This window comes from Narcine bancroftii, chromosome 6 (genome assembly GCF_036971445.1).
Source record: "Narcine bancroftii isolate sNarBan1 chromosome 6, sNarBan1.hap1, whole genome shotgun sequence".
Classification (NCBI taxonomy): Eukaryota; Metazoa; Chordata; class Chondrichthyes; order Torpediniformes; family Narcinidae; genus Narcine; species Narcine bancroftii.
The window spans coordinates 66,028,057-66,050,369 of NC_091474.1; the positions used below are offsets into that span (position 1 = coordinate 66,028,057).

A 22,313-nucleotide genomic window follows, 5' to 3' on the forward strand; every position below is an offset into this window, starting at 1 on the left:
GTTTACTACTGCACCATGAAAATTTAACATCTGAACCTTCCATTCAGGACCTTGTCAAAGGCCTTTCTAAAGTCCACATAGACAACATCCACAGCCTTGCCTTCATCAACTTTCATTGTCACCTCCACGAAAAGCTCTATAAGATTGGTTAAACACAACCTATCAGGCACAAAAAAATGCTGACTATCCCTAATCAGTCCTTGGCTATCCAAATTATTGTATATCCAATCTCTTAGAACACCTTCCAATAATTTACATTCCACTAATGTCAGGCTCACTAGCCTATAATTTCCAGGGTTAATTTTTTTAAACAATGGAATAACATGAGCTACCCTCCATTCATCTGGCACCTTGCCCATGGCTAAGGACATTTTAAATATTTCTGCCAGAGCCCCTGCAATTTCTACACTTGCCTCCCTCAAGGTCCAAGGGAATATCTTGTCAGGCCCTGGGGATTTATCCACCCTCAATTGCTTTAAGACAGCACTTCCTCCCCATTAATCTGTGTAGGTTGCATGACGTCACTGCTTGTTTTCCTTCCTTCCCACGACTCTGTGCCCGTTTCCTGGGGGAGCTCCGACTGTTGCATGTTGCCATGTGCTTCCCTGACCTTTCCACCTGTTCTCTTGTTCCGCACCTCTGCCTGAAGCCTTCTCTTCAGCCCCAATCAGGAGAAGCCCCAGCGAACGCGGCGGAGCCCAGATCCCAATAACTGGGTTACTTTTAAGCCAAGGGATCGCACCGAATTTTCAATTCACCTGCAGACTTGCCTGCTGTGACTGTCCTTTCTGAAGTTTTAATTGAACGCTGACATGAAGAGACAGCAAAGTTCTCACAACATAAAGCAACCATCATACTTGTGTACATCTGTTTGGTTTATTGTCTGAACAAGTTCCTCTCTTGTGTTGTTTAGACATCTTCAGTGTTTTCCTTGACCTGCCCCATTGCTGCTGCATCAGGTTTCTGGGAAGTGAGCAAGTTTGGTTTTACTACCTGTGCTGCAAATCCCTCCCCCAACCCCCTCCCCCCCACCCCATCCCTTCCACTCCACAACATGCTGGACGAGTTGCTTAAATAGAGCTCAAAGAATCATCGAGGGCCCTTGCCATCCATCACAGGAAATTTGACTCACTACCCAGCAGGAAGGAGGTACAAGAGCATCAAAATCCGGACTGCCTGGCTAGGAAATAGCTTATTCCCGCAGGCTGCGAGATTCAGGAACGGTGTCCTGTCACCTTGGGTCTCTTATGAAGGAAACGAGTAAATTATATCAAAATATTAATGTATATTTATTTTGTATCTTTATGTGTACATGTGATTATTATGTGTTGTGTATGGGTGTGCACCATTTATTTTTACACATACAAACTTTATTTAAAACTACAGTATCTCAAGACACAAAACGCACACACAGCTACATTAACATGCACCAAAACCCCATGAGAAGCAGTAATCATGACTGCCTTTCTATTACACTGTGTTTCACATCAAATTAAAATATGACTTTCATCATCAGTCACACCCATGATCCCCTAGGGAGTCCACCATTCCCAGAAATTGTGTGCCCACCAGGGTCCGAAGAAGCGCAGTTTCGACTGGTTGTATATGTACAGTCAGAGGTTAAGGAACTTGAATTCAAATGGGGGGTCACATATGAAATCTATGAAACTCCGATTGGAACACAGTAACAAAATAAAAGAGAATATGAGAATTGACAAAATAAGATGGATATGATTCAATGAGCTCCAGGATTGCAAGAATCTCCTGCAGATATTCTACTGGTGGCTAATAAAGAGGGAGTGTGGTTCTTTAGTACCTTTCATTCTCCCTTCAAGCACTGTGATCTGTCTGAAGCGGCGTCACATTGTAATTGAGGGAGATGATGGGGATCGCTCGCTTCTCTAGGCTTTAACATGGTGTGTGCGCTTTGTTTGAAATTCCAGGTCAACAGCGAATCACGGTAACCAGTCTTCTCACCTGCCATGGATTACTGTTGGTCGGAACCAACCTGGGTGTCATTGTAGCGTTACCAGTTCCTCGGCTGCAGGGAATACCCAAAGTTACAGGTGAGGCTATTCGAGCTTACACACCTAGTTTTGTGTGTTTTGACGATCGTGTGATTTGCACGCAGATTAAGATGGCATGGATTGAAACAGCCCCCACTGTCCTAACCTACCATCAACCACCAAGTTACCCTTGCCCTCTTTCATTATTCTCCCCACAGAACCGTCACCTGGTTCACTCATCGACGTACAAAGGGCAATTTACAAGGGTCTCCAACCTGCCATATCTTTGGGATGTGGGAGGAAGCCAGAGCACCTGGAGGAATTCCTTGCGGTCAGGCAGACAGTATGCAAACTCCACATGGACAGCCACCAGGATTGGAGACAGGTCCCTTGATCTGTCAGGCAGTGGCACTACCTGCTATGCTGCTGTACGTGGGGAAACCACATCAATGTCTGACCTGCAAGACCCAGCACAAAACTCCCTTTGCAGGTTGTTATTAAATTCAAGGAAGTTTTTATTTTAAACCCTGTTATTCAATGTTGAAGACATAACTTACACGCACAAAAAAAAACCTATTCTTCAACATACACACTGCACAAAAACCCACCCAAAAACACACATGCGCGCACACACACACACCCGCATACACACCACACGCACACACACATTCACGCACACACACCCCCACACACATGCACATGCATATACATGTGCACCCCCACACACAAACACATATGCACCCCCCACGTGCACACACATACCCAAACACATACACAGACACACACCCCCATGCACATGCACCCACACATACCCACAAATGCACACACACCCCCACCCACACACCACACGCACACAAACACATTCACGCACACACACCCCCACCCACACACACATGCACATGCATACACATGCGCACCCCCACACACAAACACATATGCACCCCCCACGTGCACACACATACCCAAACACATACACACACACACACACCCCCATGCACATGCACCCACACATACCCACAAATGCACACACACCCCCACCCACACACCTGCACACACGCACACACAGCCCTCTCATGACTGAAGAACAGGGTGAATGATGGGATTCGAATAGCTGACCTCAGGCTTGTTGCTGCCTCTTGGCCTGTTATCACCAGCTGCATCACTGCTTGCATCAGACTCATGAGACATAATTATTTTCCATGGCTCATGAAATCTGTGAATTAAAATAACAGACATAGGAAAACAAAATCTCATGTTGAAAGGCTGTTTATTTCATTAGTTGCAACAGTAGTCATCCCATCAGAAGGGCTTTATTACCTGTGAAATGCTTTGGGAGGGTCTGTGAATAAGAAATGTAAGTGTTATTTTTACAAATAAACTATGAAAGAAACAATGAAATGAGCTGTTATCACCGGACATGTTCAAGGTCGGAAACCAGAATGTAGTTAAGGCAAAAAAGTTAAAGCACAGTGCTGGAGAAATTCAGCAGGTCGAATAGTGCTCTTTATATAGCCACGATAAAATAATACAGAACTGATGTTTCGGGCTTGAGCCCTTCATCAAGGTATGGCAGCAAGGAGCAGCAAAATGCCATTCAGCCCCTTGAATCCCTCCCCTAAATCAATACGATCATAGGTTCGTGTCTTCTTCAGCAACAGTTCCCCAGGGCCTTTGATCCCCTCATCTTTCAAACCCTGACCACTTCCATTTGTTACATCACAGACCAGCAGCAAAAGAAATTCACCAAGACAGTCATATTGGCTTCTTTTAAGACAATATATTTAATAATAACTAAAAATAATATAACACATTAATTAAATTAACCCAAACTATGCGCAAAGATGTATGTGGGTTGGGGGGGTGGGGGTACCCAAATCGTTACAGCTTAGGTACAATTCTGGAAAGTCATTCCAAAGTTCAGTCTTAGAAATCCTGTGTTAAAACGCAGACTGTTAACCTGATGCCCAGAAGTAATCACAAAGAAGGTGGGAAAGACCTGACTGCAGAAAACTCGCGTGTTGAGTTTCTTGCTGAGAAATATCCTTTTGGATGATTGGTTGTCGCAACTCCCCTTTTTCTTGTGTTGGGGAAACAAAACCTGTGACTTCCTCGAGGCTTCCACAACCCAGGTTCGGGTCAATCAAAATGGCCATTGGTCACAATCTGATGCAGGAATTCTCCTCGCTTCTAAAACCCAGGTATGGGACAGTCGAAGTGACCTTTCCTTTGGTCACAGTGTGGTTCAGTAATTCCCCTGACGGGGAGAATCAGCCGAATTGTCCATTTCACGCACAGTCAGTCCACCCCAGTTTTCCATGAGATGGCTGGTGGTCACTATTTCCTCCAGTGTCCCACTCACCACCTGTGCCCCTGGCTAAAGCAACAAATGCTCTTTCTCTTCCTCCAGAGTATCAACTTTGTGTATAGTCTGTACAAGGTGTTGCCAACCAGTCTTTCCACAGTTGTGAATGGTTGCAGCCAAGAATAGTCAGTGATACTGACACTCAATGAAACGGGGACTCATAACACCCTTTTTCAAAATCCCGAAGATTTCAATCCTCTGGAGGAGACAATTCCAGAGATTCGCCAGCCACTGTGAAAAGAACTTTATTCGAAATGATCGCCTCCTAGCCTTGTCACCAGGACCTATCAATCAATATTCTCTCACGTAAACTTGTGGAAATAACTGTGTGCCCATTCTGTCAGTCTCTTCACACATTCTTATGATGATCACTCCTCACTCTTCTCCACTGTAAAGAATAATTTCTTCATCTACATCTGAGAGGACAACCCTATCAACAGTGGAATTGCTGTCATCGCCCATGCTGACCAAGATGGCATTCTGGGATCGTCCCTTTTGACTGCATTTGTCCCAGAATCACCCAACCCCATTCTATCTGACCAAATGTCTTTTTAAATTTGTAATTGTACCAATTTCTATACCTTCCTCCGCATTTGTGGGAAATGCACCGTAAAGTCCTTATTCAGAGAGAATTGATTCTGGCACATTGGAAAGCTTGCCCCTTGCCTTCAGCCCCCTGAACTGATGGTGGAGGGAGGGAGCTGACATCAAAGGAGTCTTCACTGGTACACACCCTCAAATCTCCATCGGCAGATCCAGATGCCCAGATTTGATGGTCTGTATCCAACAAAAATTTTACCAGACATTGACGCTCCTGTTGTGGTTGCCTCTCCATCGGAGAGACTGGACGCAGACTGGGAGATTGCTTTGATGAGCACCTCAGCTCTATCCACCACAATAGCGTGGATCTCCCAGTGGCCACCCATTTCAATTCTCCATCTCATTCCCTTGCTGACATGTCTGTCCATGGTCTCATGCACTGCCAGACTGAGACCACCCATAAATTGGAGGAACAACACCTCATCTTCCGCCTGGGAACCCTCCAACTGGACGGCATTAATATCAACCTCTCTGGCTTTCATTAAGCCACCTCCCCCCACTTCTTCTCCCCATCACCTTGCCCTATCTCTGTTTCTCCCTTCCCTGCCTCCTTTCATACAGAAATAATAAATTCTCACCTTTCCTCTTATCACATCCAATTAACACCTTTTATTGGTCTGGACTCCTCACCCAGCCAGCACTCTCTGAATTCTAAGATTTTCTGCGTCTGCCTCATTCTGCTTATTTCCTAAAGGGCTCAGGCCCAACATGTTGGCAATATATCTTTGCTTTTTATGGACACTGAAAAAACCGGCTGAGTTCCTCCAGTATTTCAGTGTGATTTTTACTGGCCAAATCTCACCCAAATGGACAGAAGGTGTGACCAGTCATTGAACTCATGAAATACCATGGATATCTCGCTGTCAAGGTATTGGCCACAGGCACCCATCATGATGGGATTGTTTCCACCATGTAGACACCATGGGTGTCTCTGATGCTCATCAACCCACACCTCACATCTTCACCACATCTTAGCCATCGCTGTCCCTGACAAGTCGAGCCAAGTTTATTATCATCTGATTGTACAAGTACAACCCGATGAAACCGTGTTCTCCAGGCCTTGGTGCAAAACATTCAGGAACACCCAAACATAACACACATTTTATCTATTCAAATAAATATTGTTTTGTGGATATGAGAGTCTCGGATGGTTAGTGTGAGCAGTTCCTTTGGTTGTTCAGCATTCTCACTGCCTGTGGGAAGAAGCTGTTCCTCAGCCTGGTGGTGCTGGCTCTGATCCTCCTGTATCTCTTCCCCGACGGGAGCAGCTGAGAGATGCTGCGTGCAGGTGGAAGGGAGTCCTCAGTGACTTTGCCCGGGCTCTTCAGACAACGATCCCGGTAGATCACGATAAATGATGAAGCGATTAGATCTGACCGATCCCTGATTTAAGGTCAGACCTGAAGTTTCTGAATGTCATGATAAGCAATCATAGCAAGTAACCCAGAGAGGTTTCCCGTCCCAAAGTACACATCTTATGGCATTATTGGAAATGTATCGATCAAGTACAAGAAAGAAAAGGTGGGTGTAAACCGTCAATGCGGCCAGGAGGCATTAGCTGATGTGCTGTGAGCTGGATTTGATGGAGTCATCACATAAGAAAGGGCTGTGCTCTGATCTAAGATGACCCCACAGAGGCATGCCATCTCTCCCACTGAATCCAAACTCTCTGAGTAACCCTGCCTGCTTGATGAACATCACCAGTTCCTCTGAACTCATGCCGGAAGGGAAATCTCAACTGGAATTTTTGGATTTCTATGTAACGAGAAACAGCCTTGGAACAGATTCTATGTGATGGGTTCATCATGAAATAATTCCTGGTGTGAGCAAAGGTGGGGAATCCTAGCCCAAATGTCTGTTTCCAGGATAGAGTGGCATCACGAGCAAGTTTGGGAGCTGTATTCTGGAGATGTTGCAAGCATACTTATTTAACTATCTATCGACTATCCATTTATTGCTTACAACACTGCAAAAACCAATTCCACCATTGAAACCCAAACTGCCCAATTAACCAACCAGGCCCGTCTGTTTATGGAGGCAAGGGGGAAGCCAGAGCACCCAGGGAATAACCACGCAGGTATGGGGAGAACAAATAAACTCCCTATGTCACAATATCTCGAGGAGTTTCTCCAATCGTGTTGTGAAAACTTGCCAATCCCGTGCAAAAGTTGGAAAAACAGTGGATTAGGGTGGCATTAGTTAGTGTAGTACCAGCGACCCAGATTCGAATCCCCCACTATCTGTAAGGAGTTTGTGTGTGACCTGTGTGGGGTTCCTTGGGGTGCCCCTGTTTCCTCCTACGTTCCATAACCTACAGGGTTTGTAGATTAATTGGTCGGGATCGTAGGCCGGAAGGGGCTGTTACCGTGCTGTGATTCTAAAATGTTAAAAAATATATAAAAATGAAGTCTAAGCCTTTGCTTTCAGTAACACATGCAGTTGGTTTGCTTTGACTTAATTATCCCAGACATCCATAAATAATAGCTTGAAGTTGCAGTGTTGAGTTCCATTTCTGTTGGGCTACATTACTGTTATGAGACGAGAATGTTTGCCACGCGTTTAATCAACGATCAGTCTGCCTTGTCACAAAGTACACCACCAAAGATATTTTCTTTCTATTTGGAATAAATTATTCGAATACTATGCATTTTATCTCCCTACCGAGTATACATTGGAAGGAATTTAAGATAGCATCAAAAAAGAAATCTGAATACTGTGTATAATTTCCCTGTTCCAATAAACAGAGGGAAAACGCTTACGCTGGGGAGGGTAGGAGAGTTGGAGGGGACCTGAAGGAAGGATATTGTTCACGCTGAGAGTCTGGAATCTGGAACACACTGATTGAGGGGGTGGTGGAGGCCACTCTCACAACCTTCGCAGCGTCTGCAGGAGCACTTAAATCACCAAGGCAGTGTGGGCAAAGTGCCAAGAGCGAGTGAATGGGGCCGTCGTGCTAAGGCAGTGGGTGGTCGGTATGGACTGAAGGTTTCAGGCTGATGTGACCAATTGGATCACGGTGCCGTGCAGCTCAACAGAGGAACAACTCGGCTTCCAGTTCATGTATTTAAGCATGTTTGTGGTTATACTGCAATGACCCAGTGGATAACAAAGGATTTAGTCAGATTTAAGGACATAGCTGAGCTTGGAATGAGTACATTCAATTATTCTCAGCCAAATTATGTTTTCTCCCTCTTTCTCTGTCTCTTTCCCTCTTGCACTCTCCCACCCTTCTCTCTCTTGTTCTCCTCTCTGCTCCTCTCACTCTCCCCTCTCCTCACTATCCTCTCTCTCCCTTTTCCCCACTTCTCTCCCTCTCTCCTCCTCCCTCCCATCTCCCCCTCGTTCTCCCTTGCTTCTCCAACCCCATTCTTTCCCTCTCTGCTCGCCTCCCCTCCTCCTCCCCCTCCCTATCCACCACTTCTCCTCCTCCCCTCTCTGCCTTCCATCCTTTCTTCCCTCTCCCTTCTCTCCCTCCTGGCCTCTCCTCTCCTCACCTCCCCTGTCCCTGCCTCTCCCCTCTACACATCCCTCCCCTCTCCTCTCCTCCTTTTCTGCCCACCCTCACCCAGTTTATTTTCAGCCATCCATATTCTGTTTTCTCAATGAGTGCTCCTCCAACAACCTGTGCAGGTCTCAGTTCCCGTAGGAGCACTGCCCTGCCCATTGTTCAGCCAATGCATTGTAATTGATTCACTCAGTGTTGTTTTCTCTTGTTCCAGGCAGGGGAATGGTGTCCTACCACGCTCACTGTGGTCCTGTTCGATTTCTCACAAAGACCACGACTACCATGACAGATAAAAACCCCTCGCTCACCAGCCTGTGCCTGCCACTGGAAGAGAAGAACGGCGAGAAACTTGGTCATGGTGGGACACAAATGGAATGGTCAAATACAACTAACAGGGACAAAGGGATTTGGCTTGGAGAATCCGTCGCACCCACTGCACAGCACAGCAGCCCATCTTCAGCCACCGGGTCCCCGAGCTGGTCCCTCCAATCTAGTGCCCTCGAGCATGGTCCTGAGGACAGTGCACTCTACGAGCTCACGAATGACCCGAGTCTCTCTCCTAAAAGCAAACAAGTCGACAGTGAAAGGTTAAAGAAGACACTGATGAGTTCTGTTTTAGTCATCTCTGGAGGCCAGGGAAATAAGCGCCTTAACAAAAAGTCCAAACAACGGCAAGATGAAACCACTTCCACTGTCCTGATTTGGCAGATCCCATTGTTAAACATGTGACTAGTTGGTCTCATTGTCAGATATCCTGTTCCCCTCCCCTCCGCCCCGCCCCCACCATTGTGGGTGATGGATGTTGTATAGAGTGCAGAGTTGGCATCAGAACAAGTCTCATCGGGTGGGGGGGGAGTTAGGGTAACTTCAGGGGTGGGGGAGCACAAACTGACATTCAAGAACTCACTCAGTGGGGTGGAGAGGGGGAGCAGATGCCGTACCTGCCATGAACTTCCTCTGTGCACACTTCCCCCTCCCTCCGACGCAACAGAAAAGCGTGCGTGCTTATAGCGCGTGAGACAAAACCATGTCATTTTGGTGACACCCCCCTCTGATGGCATTACCCACTGCGGTCCGGATTGGGAAGGGCACAATAACCCATTTGGCAGGGGGGAGGGGGGGGCATGGCCTGCGATTGCTCCCCACATGATGCCGATCCTGGCAAAGTGTGTAAATGGGCTGACAGTTTTGAAAAAGGTCTGAATTTCCCTTTGAATCACTTCATTCCTGTTTTCTGAAATTAGGAAGTTTCACTCGCCTGGTTATAAAGTCCTACAGCGTGGAAACAGGCCCTTCAGCCCAACATGCCTATGCTGATCCAAATGTCTGACCCATTCTTGTCCCACCTGCCTGCATTTGTTCCACATGCCTCTAAACTCATCCGTGTATCTGTCCAAATTTTTCTTTAACATTGCAATAGTCCCCACCGCAACCATTTCTTCCAGCAACCTGTTCCATGTACCCCACTACCATCTGCTAAATCTCCCCCTCACCTTAAAACTATGATCTCTGGTTACCAATTCACCTACTCTGGGCAGAAGACTTTGCATTCATAGAACATAGAACGCTACAGCACAGTACAGGCCCTTCAGCCCTCGATGTTGTGCTGACCCATATATCCCTAAAATAAATTACTAAACCCTCCCCACCCTGTAACCCTCTATTTTTCCTTCATCCATGTGTCTTGTCTATGACCCCCAATGTTTCAGCCTCCACCAGCAAGGTATTCCAGTCACTCCCAACTCTCTGTGTATATTAAAAAAAACCCCTGATGTCTCCCTGAAACTTCCCTCCCATCACTTTGTACTCGTCCTCTGGTGTTTGCTGATCCTGCCCTGGGTAACAGGCGCTGGCTGTCCACCCTATCTATTGCCTCTCATAATCTTGTAGCCTATCAAATCTCCTCTCATTCTTCTATGCTCCAAAGAGAAAAGTCCCAGCTCTGCTAACCTTGCCTCCTTCTTGGATACACCACTCTCTCCTGCCCTGTCCCTGCCTCTCCCCTCTCCACATCCCTCCCCTCTTCTCCTTTTCTGCCCACCCCATCAGTCCCATCTCTCCCTCTTGTAGCCAGGAGGTGCCAGTCAATATTAGTGAAGTTGAAATCACCCATAACTACAACCCTGTATTTCCTATACCATTCCAAAATCTGCCTGCTTCTCTGCTCTTCGGTGTCCCAAGGGCTATTTGGGAGCATCTAGACTACTCCCAGCACAGTGACAGCTCCATTCTATTTCTGATTTCCATCCACACGACTCAGTGGACACTTTCTCTGCAGTGTCCTCCCTTTCTATAGCCATGATACTATCACTGACCACTAATGCTACTCTTCCCCTCCCCCTTCCTACCTCCCATCCTATTCTTCATAAAACATCTAAACACAAGTACCTGGATCCAATCCTGCCCGACCTCCAGCCAAGTTTCAGTAAAGGTCACAACATCACAGTTCCACATACTGATCCATGCTCAAAGTCCACCCCCTTTATTCCTAATACTCCTAGCATTGAAATAGACACACTTCAACCCCTCTAACTGGCTGCCTTTATGTTTTGTTCCCTGTTGGTCCTTCCTCACCCATTCAGAGCACCAGCATCAAGCTTTTGTCTTTCTACCCTAATCTCCGCCCTCACGCTCCCCAACAGACCTAGCAAACCTGGCCGCCAGGATACTGGTCCCCCTCCTTTTCAGGTGCAGCCTGTCCTTTTTGTACCAGTCAGACCTTCCCCAGAAGAGACCCCAATGATCCACAAATCTGAACCCCTGCCCCCTGCACCAACTTTTCAGCCACACATTCATCTGCTGCAACTTACTGTTCCCACCCTTTCTGATGTGTGGCACAGACAGCAATCCGGAGATTACCACCCTTGAGATCCTACTTTTTAAACTTCTTTCCTGACTCACTCTATTCTCTCTTCAGGATCTCATCCCCACTCCTATCTATGTCATTGGTCCCCACGTTGTCCACAACATCCAGCTGCTTGCCCTCCCCCTCCAGAATGCTATGAGATTGATTAGCAACATCCCTGACCCTGGCACCTGGGAGGTAACATACCATCTGGGAGCCTCAAACTCATTCACCAAATCTCCTATCTGCTCTCCTAACCAATGAGTCCCCATAGCTCTCCTTTAACCTTCCCTTCTGAGCCAAGGGGCCAGCCTCTGCGCCAGAGACGTGACCACCACGACTTGTCCCTGGTAGATCGACCCCACCCCCCCCCAAACAGTCTACTTGTTGAGGGGAATGGCCACAGGGATGCTCTGCACTGTCTGCCTCTTCCCCTTCCCCCTCCTAACAGTCACCCAGTTTCCTCTCTCCTGACATATAGGAGGTGACCGTCTCCCTGAAGTTTCTATCTATCAATGCCTCTGGCTCCCAATGGTCTAGAGTCCATCCAGCTCCAGCTCCAGTTCCTTAACCCAGGAGCTGCCGCTGGATGCACCTCTTACAGGTGTAGTCATCAGGAACAATTGTGCTGTCCCAGATTTCTCTCAACCTGCAATTGGAGCATTTCACTGCTGTCTCCATTAACTTTTCCTAATTTAAATCCAAAGATTTTACCTGATGCACACTTTGCGGGCTAAGTGGAGTAAGTTTGAATCATTCACACCCAAGTGCAGGTGCAAAGATGTGGTTCTCAGGGGCAAAGGAGACTTTCTGCTTCACATTTTCAACACCCAAAGGTGCCCTCAGTGGCAGTTGGTCCCCATCGTCATTGTCAGTTGCCAAGATCTCAGAACTCTGCAATGGATCCCCATTTTGAGGCATGGCGAAGGTTTTACAGAACTCTGCTTGCAGCTGCCTGATTACCTGATCTATTCCTCTCCTGATTCTGTACCGCTCTATGAGATCACCCCTCAGTCCCCCCATGCTCAAAGCCTGCTCAACCTCTCCCTATAACTCAGGCCAACATCCTCGTCAATCATCTCTGCCCCCCCTCTATTCTTTATTACAATTCCAAAGATCTGTGTTTGTTCTGGAAAAGTTAAGCTGGTATTTCCCTCCCTAAGTGCCTCCTGTGACAACAGGTGGATATATATACAGACCATTAATTTGTTGATAAGCATTTGCTGGTCAATTTTTTAATGATTTTTTGTTTCTGGGACATCAAAAGTAATAAGAGACATCTGTCAACTCACATATCAGGGAACAGCACGGAAGTCGGGAAGAATGCTCCTGCTGTTGGTGGAGATGAACTGAAATATTGCTGATGCATTTGTTTTCCAGAGTAACTGTTTTAAAGAACTATATATTTAACTATTAAAAAAAAACATACATTTTAAAAAAAGAGTTGTTAAAATTTTAAATCAGTTCAGAACAGCTAATTAATTTTTTTTAACAATTTTTACTTTATTTGCCAGTAATTACCCTTCTGATTAATGCAATAACAGTTTTTTAAAGTTTAAGTCATATTGCAACCAAATGAACTGCAGTTACCATACCAGTACTTTAACACAGACAATCTTTGTCCCTGTTCATTGTCCGTTGTCCGTGGGAGATGCTCATTGTTAACAGGAGCTGTATTTCCTGTTTCTCTACTTTTGCACAAACTATTACAAAATAATCATATATTTTAGTTTTTTTTAAAAAGTAGATGGCATGCAAATTGGTTTTCAATTCTATTTGCATGTTCATGGACCATACCAAAATGATTACCTAGTGTGAATGACACACTTGAATGGGTTTACACAAGACCCTGGTAAACTGAGAACATTCCAGACCAGATTGTGCAGTGTTGGATAACCTCTCGGTAATGTCAGGGTGACCTAAATTAGTTTTCAACCATCTTCGTATCCACAAAACTTGTGTCGAGCTGAACTTCAGTAAAGTGTCAAAAGGAAGAGAACCAGTTCAAATGCTGAAGCTGAACTGGTTTCTGATGAAGAGAAGCTCAGTCATTCCCGTGCCGGTAAACCTGCTGTAACTTCCCGGCAGCCTTTTTCATTTCAAGTGTCCGGCAGTCGGGACCCTTTTGTTGAACCTTTCATTTTCAGCAAATTGCTGCTTTGTAATTTTGCCACAGTGATAATTGGTGTTTCTGACATGGCGTTATGGCCGGTTTCAAATCCAACTATGAGCCAATCAGTGTTGGGTCAATGCAGACATGACCATTTTCCAGTTGCCCCTGCTGTACTACTTGCAATGCTGAAGTTTTGTTCTGGTAAGCACACTTAATTGTTCAAATTATATTAACATTTTAACTGCCGTCACTTTGCTTATATTTATGTATTAAAGCACAATCTAGTGCAGTTGAATTTTATTGTTTAGTTTGTCCCAGTGATATTTTACTTAATGCAGCCATATTTATGCACGTCACTGACGTCTGTTGTAATGCACAATGCACAGAACCATAGAACGGAAACAGGCCCTTCGGCCCATCTCGTCTGTGCCAAACGATTATTCCTCTGAGTCACATTGACCTATCCCAGGACCACAGCCTATCCAAATTTTTCTTAAATGTCAAAATTAAGCCTGTGTTCACCACTTCAGCAGGCAGCATGATCCACACTCTCTGCATGAAGAAGTTTCCCTAAAATTCTCTTTAAACTTTTCACCTTTCACCCTTAACCTATGCCCTCTTGTTCTTGTCTCACCTAACCTCAGTGGAAAAGCCTGCTTGCATTTACTCAGTCTATACCTGTGATAATTTGTAAACCTCTATCAAATCTTTCATTCTTCTATGCTGCAAGGAATCAAGTCCTAACCTGTTTGACCTTTCTGTAACTCAGTTCCTCAGGTCCTGGCAACGTCCTAGTAAATCTTCTCTGCATTCTTTCTATCTTATTGATATCTATCCTGTAGTTCGGTGACCAAAACTGCACACAATACTCCAAATTTGGCCTCACTGATGTCTTATGCAATTTTACCATAACATCCCAACTCCAACACTCATTACTTTGATTTATGAAGGCCAATGTGCTAAAAGCTCTCTTTCCGCCCCTATCTACCTGTGACATCAAGGAATTATGTACCTGTATTCCCAGAACCCTCTGCTCTATGGCACTCCTCAGTGCCCAACATTTACTGTGTACGTCCTCCTTCAGTTCATCCAAGTTAACACCTCTCATGTGCTCGGTTTCCTGATACTGGTTGTCATATTAAACTCGCTCACCCTAAATATTAGTTATGATGCAGTCGGCAGTGCCCACTTTAACAATAAGGAAATAGTTTTCTTATTATTTTCATTTCATGTCCAACACCCTGGCTGTAGATTTAAAAAGGGAACAGGGATGGGCTCTGAGATAACAAAGTCTGCGAAAGCATCACATTTTTTTGCAAGGTGATTAATTTGCTTTTGGTCAGTATGTTTTTTTTTAAATCAGCATTGCTCTTGAAACTTGGGCATTTCTGAACTAAACTGAGTTTGCACAATAGCATTTTTCACTCAGCTTCCATGGAGATAGTGTTTTGGGCACATTTTGGCAAAAGCCGTGCTATTGATTATCCAAATTTTCACAGAGCATTGCAGAAGATAACCTAACCTGTACAATGTGTATGGCAGCTGATTATCATTAAAATCACGTTGCTTCACATCCATTATCAAATGCCTATTGCTGCACAGTCAAGACTACCCAATGTCATTTGGAGCTGAGATATGTTGGCTATTGACAGTGCAGACCAGTCACACAGCGTGGAATCAGACCCTAAGGCCCCTTTTTCCCATACCGATCAACCTGTCCCACCCACACTAGTCCTGCCTGCCTGTGTTTGGCCCATATTCCTTGAAACTAGTGATTCCCAAAGTGGGCACTGCCGACCCCCCCCCACCCCTGTGGGCGGTGGAAAGACCCAAGGGGGCGGTGAGGATGAAGGGGGCTGTCTGATTCTTCAGTCTTATTCAGTTTGCTGCAAAGTTTAATGAAGAAGCCAGTGCAGTAATTTTCTGGCCAGAAGTGGGATGGCTGTAGTGAGCAAAATAAATGGCGACAGGGCGTTCTCGCGAGAGCTGGTCTCGGTGGCCACCATGTTGTACTGACTTCACTACCCCCTCCCCCGCTCAGTGCCACCACTAAATTCCCCACCCAGCACAGTTGTATTAGGGGGGGATGGGTGCTCGGGATATGGCCTGAAGGCCAAGGGAGTTTGGGAACCACTGCTCCAAACTCATCCTGTTCATGTATCTGCCCATATTTTTCTTAAATATTGCAATAGTACCAACTGAAACTGCCTCCTCTGGCAGCTCGTTCCACACACACCCACTGCCCTCAGAGTAAAACTCCTTAGGTTCCTGTTGAATCTCTCACCCCCTCACCTTAAGCCTATGTTCACTGGTTAATGGGTCCCCTACTCTGGGCAAAGGTCTCTGCACATTCACCCGATCTATTTCTCTCATGATTTTGTACACCTCCAATGGATCACTCCTCATCCTCCCGCACTCCAGGGAATAAAATCCCAGCCTGCTCAACCTCTTCGAGTCCTGGCAACATCCTCGTCGATCTCCTCCGCACCCTCTCCAGCTTGACATCTTTCCTGCAGCGTGGTGACCAAAACGGAACATGATCCTTCAAATGGGGCCTCACCAACGTCTTATACAACTGCGATGTGACCTCCCAACTTCTGTACTCAGTACTTTAACTGATGAAGGCCTACGTGCCAAGAGCAGTTTTGACGACCCTATCTACCTGTGACACCACTTCCAAGGTCCTATATACCTGAGGACCTTGATCCCTCTGCTCTGCAACACTCCCCTGATCCCTACCATTCGCTGAACTACTCTCACCTGTATTATATGTTGCACGTGGCTTCACAGCCAATTGACTCATTTTATGTGGTTGAGACGTTGACATTTTACCCAGTGGGGCAGTCAATTTGTCCACACAATAAGAGCTCACGATCAGCCGTGTCTCTGCATAGTCTCTCAGCTCAATGAAAAGCAACTTCCTAAAAGCCCAACATATAACCAATCAAAACTGGGACCTGACCCAGTAGATGTTCTCCTCAGAGGTACCACCGCTGAGCCACAGTGTTCACTGCCATTTGCTGAAGGAATTTAATAGCTCATTAAGTGGTGATGAACTGGTAATATCCTCAATTTCTCGAGTCATCCCACCACCTCTCTCTGTCTCTGCCAAGTCTTCTGAAGCCTCAAGTGCCCCAGAAATTCCTGCTGCCAGCTGTGGTCACTCTGTATGGCTTTCAGATCCCTATTTCACTTCATCTAGTAAAAATCACATGAATTCAGATTAAAAAAATGTTAAATGTTGCAATTTTTCTGTCCAGAAGGGGTTTCCACCCAATTGAGTCTGGCCTGGTTCCAATCTCCTATCTGGGTATGTGCCAGCTCAACATGAAGAGATCCCATCACTCCAACATTGTCAAAGGAGAACAGTTATTAACTAGTCTTTGGGTTCTTTGAAGGATAGATTTTACAGGGAGAAAGGGGTATTTACTGCCAGCTTTGCAATGCTATTTACAAAGTTTTATAATTTTTAATTTAGACATGCAGCACTGTAATGGGCCATTTCGGCCCACAAGCCCGTGCCACCCAATTTACACCCCAATAACCTACAGCCCCCTCAGTACATTTGGAATAGTGGGAGGAAACCGGAGCCTCCGGGGAAAACCCACACAGACATGGGGAGAAAGTACTAAAATTGAGGAAGTACAAACTTACAGACAGCGCGAGATTTGAACCCTGGTCCCGATCGCTGGTGCTGCACTAACTGGTACGTCAACCGTGCCGCTCCTAACCACGGTATTGCAGAGCTGAACCAATCGCTGCCCTTGAATCTGTAAAGTCACACTTTCCAATTGAATTAAATCGGTTCCGCTGAAACATTTTGGCACCAAAACTGTGCAACACTTCAAACTGCATTACCATACCGTGCAAAACTCCCACACAAGTTTGAAGAGAATTATTTACAGAGAGGGAAAGTGTTTTTTTTAAATAGCTGTTTTGTGCTAATGGTAACCTCCAATTTTTGAAATATTCTGAATGACGCTGTCACTGTGCACAGAGTATCCTGTTCATTTATGAATTTCTGTCAGACTTACACAAGCAAAGCTGTGGATTGTGCTGGAATTTCTTCCAACACAATTTCTTAAGTGATTTAATTTTTTTAAGGGATTATTTTGAACGGATGGAATTTTCACTCAGCAATGTTTTTCATTTAACAATCATTGCTGTGAAGTTGCTGGAGGATTTATAGACACAGGCAGAGTAAAGTGTCAATGGAGTTGCAAATTAAACGTTATCTATACGCAAGGCAGTCAAAGACTAATGGTTTTGTTAACCAGAAGAATTTTTGATTTGATTGTTTTATTGATTTGCAATTTCTGTAGCAGGAAATGAAAAATTATTTCAACCCACTGCCATCAAGTAAGTAGAATAATTTGGAGGTGGCCACGTCAGTAGAAAAATGGATCTCGGAAAGGAGCTGTCAGTAAGGATGATGTATCAGGTTGTTCCTTCAAATTAACCATGTAACAATTGCAGTATGGAAACAGGCCATCTTGGCCCTTCTAGTCTGCACCGAATCAAAACCAAATCCTCTAGTCCCACCTATCTGTACCCTGCCCATAACCCTCCACTCCCCTCCCATCCAATTTTTCCTTAAATAACAAAATGGACCCTGCTGCCACTACTTCTCCCGGAAGCTCATTCCACACAGCCACCACTCTCTGAGTGAAGAAGATGACCCCTCATGTTACTTCTAAACTTTTGCCCCTGAACTGTTGTGTCTTGTGGGAAACTTTATGAAAAAGAACTATCATATTCCAGGTTTTGAGGTCATTGATTAGGAGTGGGGCATTTTTAAATTTGTGGCTTTTGAGATGGGCCTTTTTAACCTTGTAAAAACACCGCAGTTTATGTTGGAGTAGCCACTTTAAATCTTACGATATAGATCAATTCTATCCTTCGATATCTTGTTCAGTCGGTTCCCCCGTCTAAATCTGAATAAAAGATCTCAGTGGGACGTACCTTAATTTAACATTAAACTGCTCATCAGGTCAGGCACCACGTGTTGAAAGATGAACAGAATCTGTGTCTCAGGTCTTCTCTTACTTTCTTCATTGCTTTCTCCAATATATTTTCTCTTGTTGTATATCTTAAGAATTTTACTAAAATGGATCTTGGTTTTTGCTGCGGTTGTGGTTTCGGGGCTAAAGTTCTATGTGCCCTCTCTATTTCCATTTCTTCCTGTAATTCTGGTCTTCCTAGGACCCTGGGGATCCAATCTTTTATAAATTCTCTCATATTTTTGCCTTCTTCATCTTCCTTAAGGCCCACTATCTTTATATTATTTCTTCTATTATAGTTTTCTATTATATCTATCTTCTGAGCTAACAGCTCATGAGCCTCTTTAACTTTTTTATTAGATTCTTCTAATTTCTCTTTTAATTCCTCTACTTCCATTTCTACAATTGTTTCTCGTTCTTCCATATTTTCCACTCTTTTTCCTATCTCTGACATGGCCATTTCTATTTTATTCATTTTTTCTTCTGCATTCTTAATTCTTCTTTTTATCTCATTAAATTCTTGTAATTGCCATTCTTTCACTGATTCCATATATCCTTTAAAAAAAGATATATCCATTGTCTTGCCTTTCTCTTCTTCTTCCATTTCTTTCTGTTCTTCTTCTTCTTCTTCCTCTGGGTTGACCATCTGTTGTTTCCTTGTTTTCTTTTTACCCTCTTCTTTCTTGTTGTCATTATTTTCTCTGTTCTGCACCTGTTGCTGTGTTGCAGGCGTCTCTCTCAGCTGTGGAGCTGTTCCCCCCTCCCGTCAGTGTGTTTTTTTTCATGCGCGGTTGCGCACTTTTACTCGGCTCTGCGAGCCATTTTTGTAGTCCCGAGCCTGAGACTTCCACTGACCTGTGGGAGCGGGCCTCTCTCTCCGCGGCGGGCCTCTTCGGACAGGTAAGGCCTTCACCTTCTTCTTCCGACATTCTTTCTTCCTCTTTTCTTCCCGTTGATTTTGACTTTTCTCTCTTCGCTGCCATTTTCTTCTCACCTTTATTTTTACTTTATTATAAATTTTAATCTTGTACCTTTGTGCTTTGTGTGTTTTTTTTAACTTTTCGGGAGAGGGCTGGAATTCCCTGACCGGCCACTACTCCATCACGTGACTCCTCCCGATCTGTGTCTCAGGTCGATGTGAAAGTTGTAAGGCTTTGATCCAAAGCATTATTTCACTTCTCCCTCCACAAATGCTGCCTGGCCTGGTGAGTGATTCCAGCATTTTCTAGTCATTTTCAAGTTCTAACATTTGAATGATTTTTTTTGTTGTGTACATCATGTAATTCTGCAAAATCAATTTGATGAATTGACAACCCACTCTGCCTTTCACTTTTTATTTCCCTGACATTTATTTATGACAAAATGTAGTGCTGCTGCTGGTGCATACCCGGGAGAGTGTAGAGCAGAGACAGAGCACTGCTCTGAAGGGTTCAGTTGCCTGGTCCTAATGCTGATGGCTCCTTCTTCTTGGTCTCCGTCAGTCGTGGTCAACCATGGGTATTGGGCCTCTGCTAGTCACTGGTTTATTTAGCAGCATCGACTGTGGCTATGGAGGTCGATCCTGGAATGACAGTGTCTGCCACAGTTGCTGCAAATATAGGGCATCGTTGAATTGTTGTCCGTTGGGCTCTTCATTTAGCTCTCTGCTCCTCAGACGGTGGCTCCATACAGGCTTTAAATGGTGTGATAGTACAGATCTATCACCAATGTACATAGTGTATATAGTTACTGTATCTAGACTGTGCTTACAGCGATTGGCTGAGAGCTAAGCCACACCTATTGTCTGGGCTTAAAGGGTTGTGTCCCTAGCCAGGTCGGATCATTCCGGACTGGTCGGCCACCTGTGAAGAGCTCCTGCCTTTTGCTAATAAAAGCCTTGGTTTGGATCAACGTCTTTGATTCTTTCAACGAGCTCTACAAATGGTCTGTTAAAGGAGCCTGAAACCTCAGAGTTTTGTGCCCTTGATGGTGCTGCTTATGCTCAGCAGCGGCTACAAGGGGTTGCAGACTCAAGGGAGCAGTGAGCCAGAAATGGGAAGAACACCTCCTGTTGAGAATGAGAAGCATGGGAGATGACCCCACAGGACAGCGAGTTGGGCAGTGAATCAGAGAGGGCTCAGTGATTGAGGGACCCGCACGGGCCGATGGAGACTGACTCATGGGAACCGGGTATCGGAACCGGGATTCGAGAGGGTGCTAAGGGCAAGCAGGGCTCCTGAAGGGCCTTGGCCACTGAAGCCTTCCTGATCGTGTCACAGATTTGGATCTGGAGTTCGAGTGGCTGATGAATCGACCGGGAGTCTTTTTGACAGCAGAGGGCGCAGGAGGGCTGGAGGTGACTCCATGGACTCTCAGAGCCTCTGAAAGGACTCCCTTTTGCTCCCCTCTTAATGTTAGGGGTGATGGGCAACACTTATGGTGACTCTGACTGTCTTATGGAAGGCAGAAGGGAATTTAATGTAATATTACATGTTCTGTACTATAATATGACAAAGGAATCTTGAATAACATAATGATAATATTGTTCAAAGCTAGCAACAATTTTGTTTTTTTCATGGTATTTTCCATTCAGGATATATGTTGGCCTTGTACGATAATTCTTGGTAATCTAAGCATGTTCTCAATTTAGAGACACAGCACAGTAACAGGCCCTTACGTCTCCACACACCTGCACCACCCAAATACATCCATGCGACTAATTAATCCCCTATCCCTTTGGCATCTGGGAGGAAACCGGAGCACCCTAAGGAAGCCCATGAGGATGAAGGGAGAATGTACAAACTCCTTACAGACAGCGATGGATTCAAACCCCGGGAAATAACGTTGCGCTGATCACTACGCTGACCCATTTAATATTATAATCATTAACAGCACAGAAACAAGCCATCTCTGCCCTTCTAGTCTGCACCGAACCAAGTCCTCTCCTCTAGTCCCACCTACCTGCACCCTGTCCATAACCCTCCATTCCCCTCCCATCCATTTACCCATCCAATTTTTCCTTAAATGACAAAATGGACCCTGCTGCCACTACTCCTGGATGCTCATTCCACACAGCCACCACTCTCTGAGTAAAGAAGTTCCCCCTCATGTTACTTCTAAACTTTTGCCCCTTAACTCATGATCTCTTGTTTCAATCTCTCCTACCCTCAAGGGAAAAAGCCTATCCTATTAAAAACAGAACAGACATTACAAATTATTAATGCTGTTAAAAATTCAATAGTTACCTATAAACTTCAGGAAATTAATGATCAGTTTTACTCATTTTATCAACAATTATATACTTTTGAGGGAAAGCAGGAAGCTGGTTCTATTGATTCTTATTTATCTAAATTAAATTTACCTGTTTTAGGAGAGGAGGAGGTAAGGGAATTAGAAGCTCCTTTTACAGATTTCAAGATTAAAGAAGCTATACAAGAGATGCTGAATGGGAAGTCACCGGGGGATGATGGTTTTTCAGCTGAATTTTATAAAGTATTTTATGAAGAGTTATCCTCGGTATTTGGAGATGTTCTACAGCAAATAACGGAGGATTAGTTGTTATCAGAATCTTGCTCAAGTGCTATAATTACTGTGATTTTAAGGAAAGATGGGGATCCATTGAAAGTATCTTCATTTAGGCCTGTTTCTTTACTAAATGTAGATTATAAAATTATGGCAAAAGTATTAGCGAATAGACTTGCTAAATATTTACGTCAGTTGATACATGTAGATCAAACATGTTTTATTAAGAATAGAAATGCATCTGATAACATTCTTAGATTGATCACATTGGTCAATGCATCTAGACAGCAACCCAACCACCCAGTGGTTGCACTGGATGTGGAAAAAGCTTAAATATTTCTATCAAATCCCCCCTCAACCTTCTATGCTCCAAGGAATAAA

At 44.8% G+C, this 22,313-nt stretch overlaps 1 protein-coding gene across 6 annotated transcripts in view; it reads left to right on the forward strand.

The window, feature by feature from the left end:
• Positions 1-13,731, forward strand: part of arhgef10 (Rho guanine nucleotide exchange factor (GEF) 10) — a 266,890-nt gene extending 253,159 nt beyond the window's left edge. For 5 of the 6 annotated variants that reach the window (XM_069885202.1, XM_069885207.1, XM_069885206.1 and 2 more), the window contains 2 exons: positions 1,944-2,066; positions 8,688-13,731. In XM_069885202.1, the coding sequence (XP_069741303.1) occupies positions 1,944-2,066; positions 8,688-9,202 (638 nt within the window). In that variant the 3' untranslated portion in view covers positions 9,203-13,731. Of the gene's footprint in view, positions 1-1,943; positions 2,067-2,224; positions 3,358-8,687 lie in introns of those variants that run through there. The other variant, XM_069885208.1, reaches the window with a different exon arrangement.
• The last annotated feature ends 8,582 nt before the right edge of the window (positions 13,732-22,313 follow it).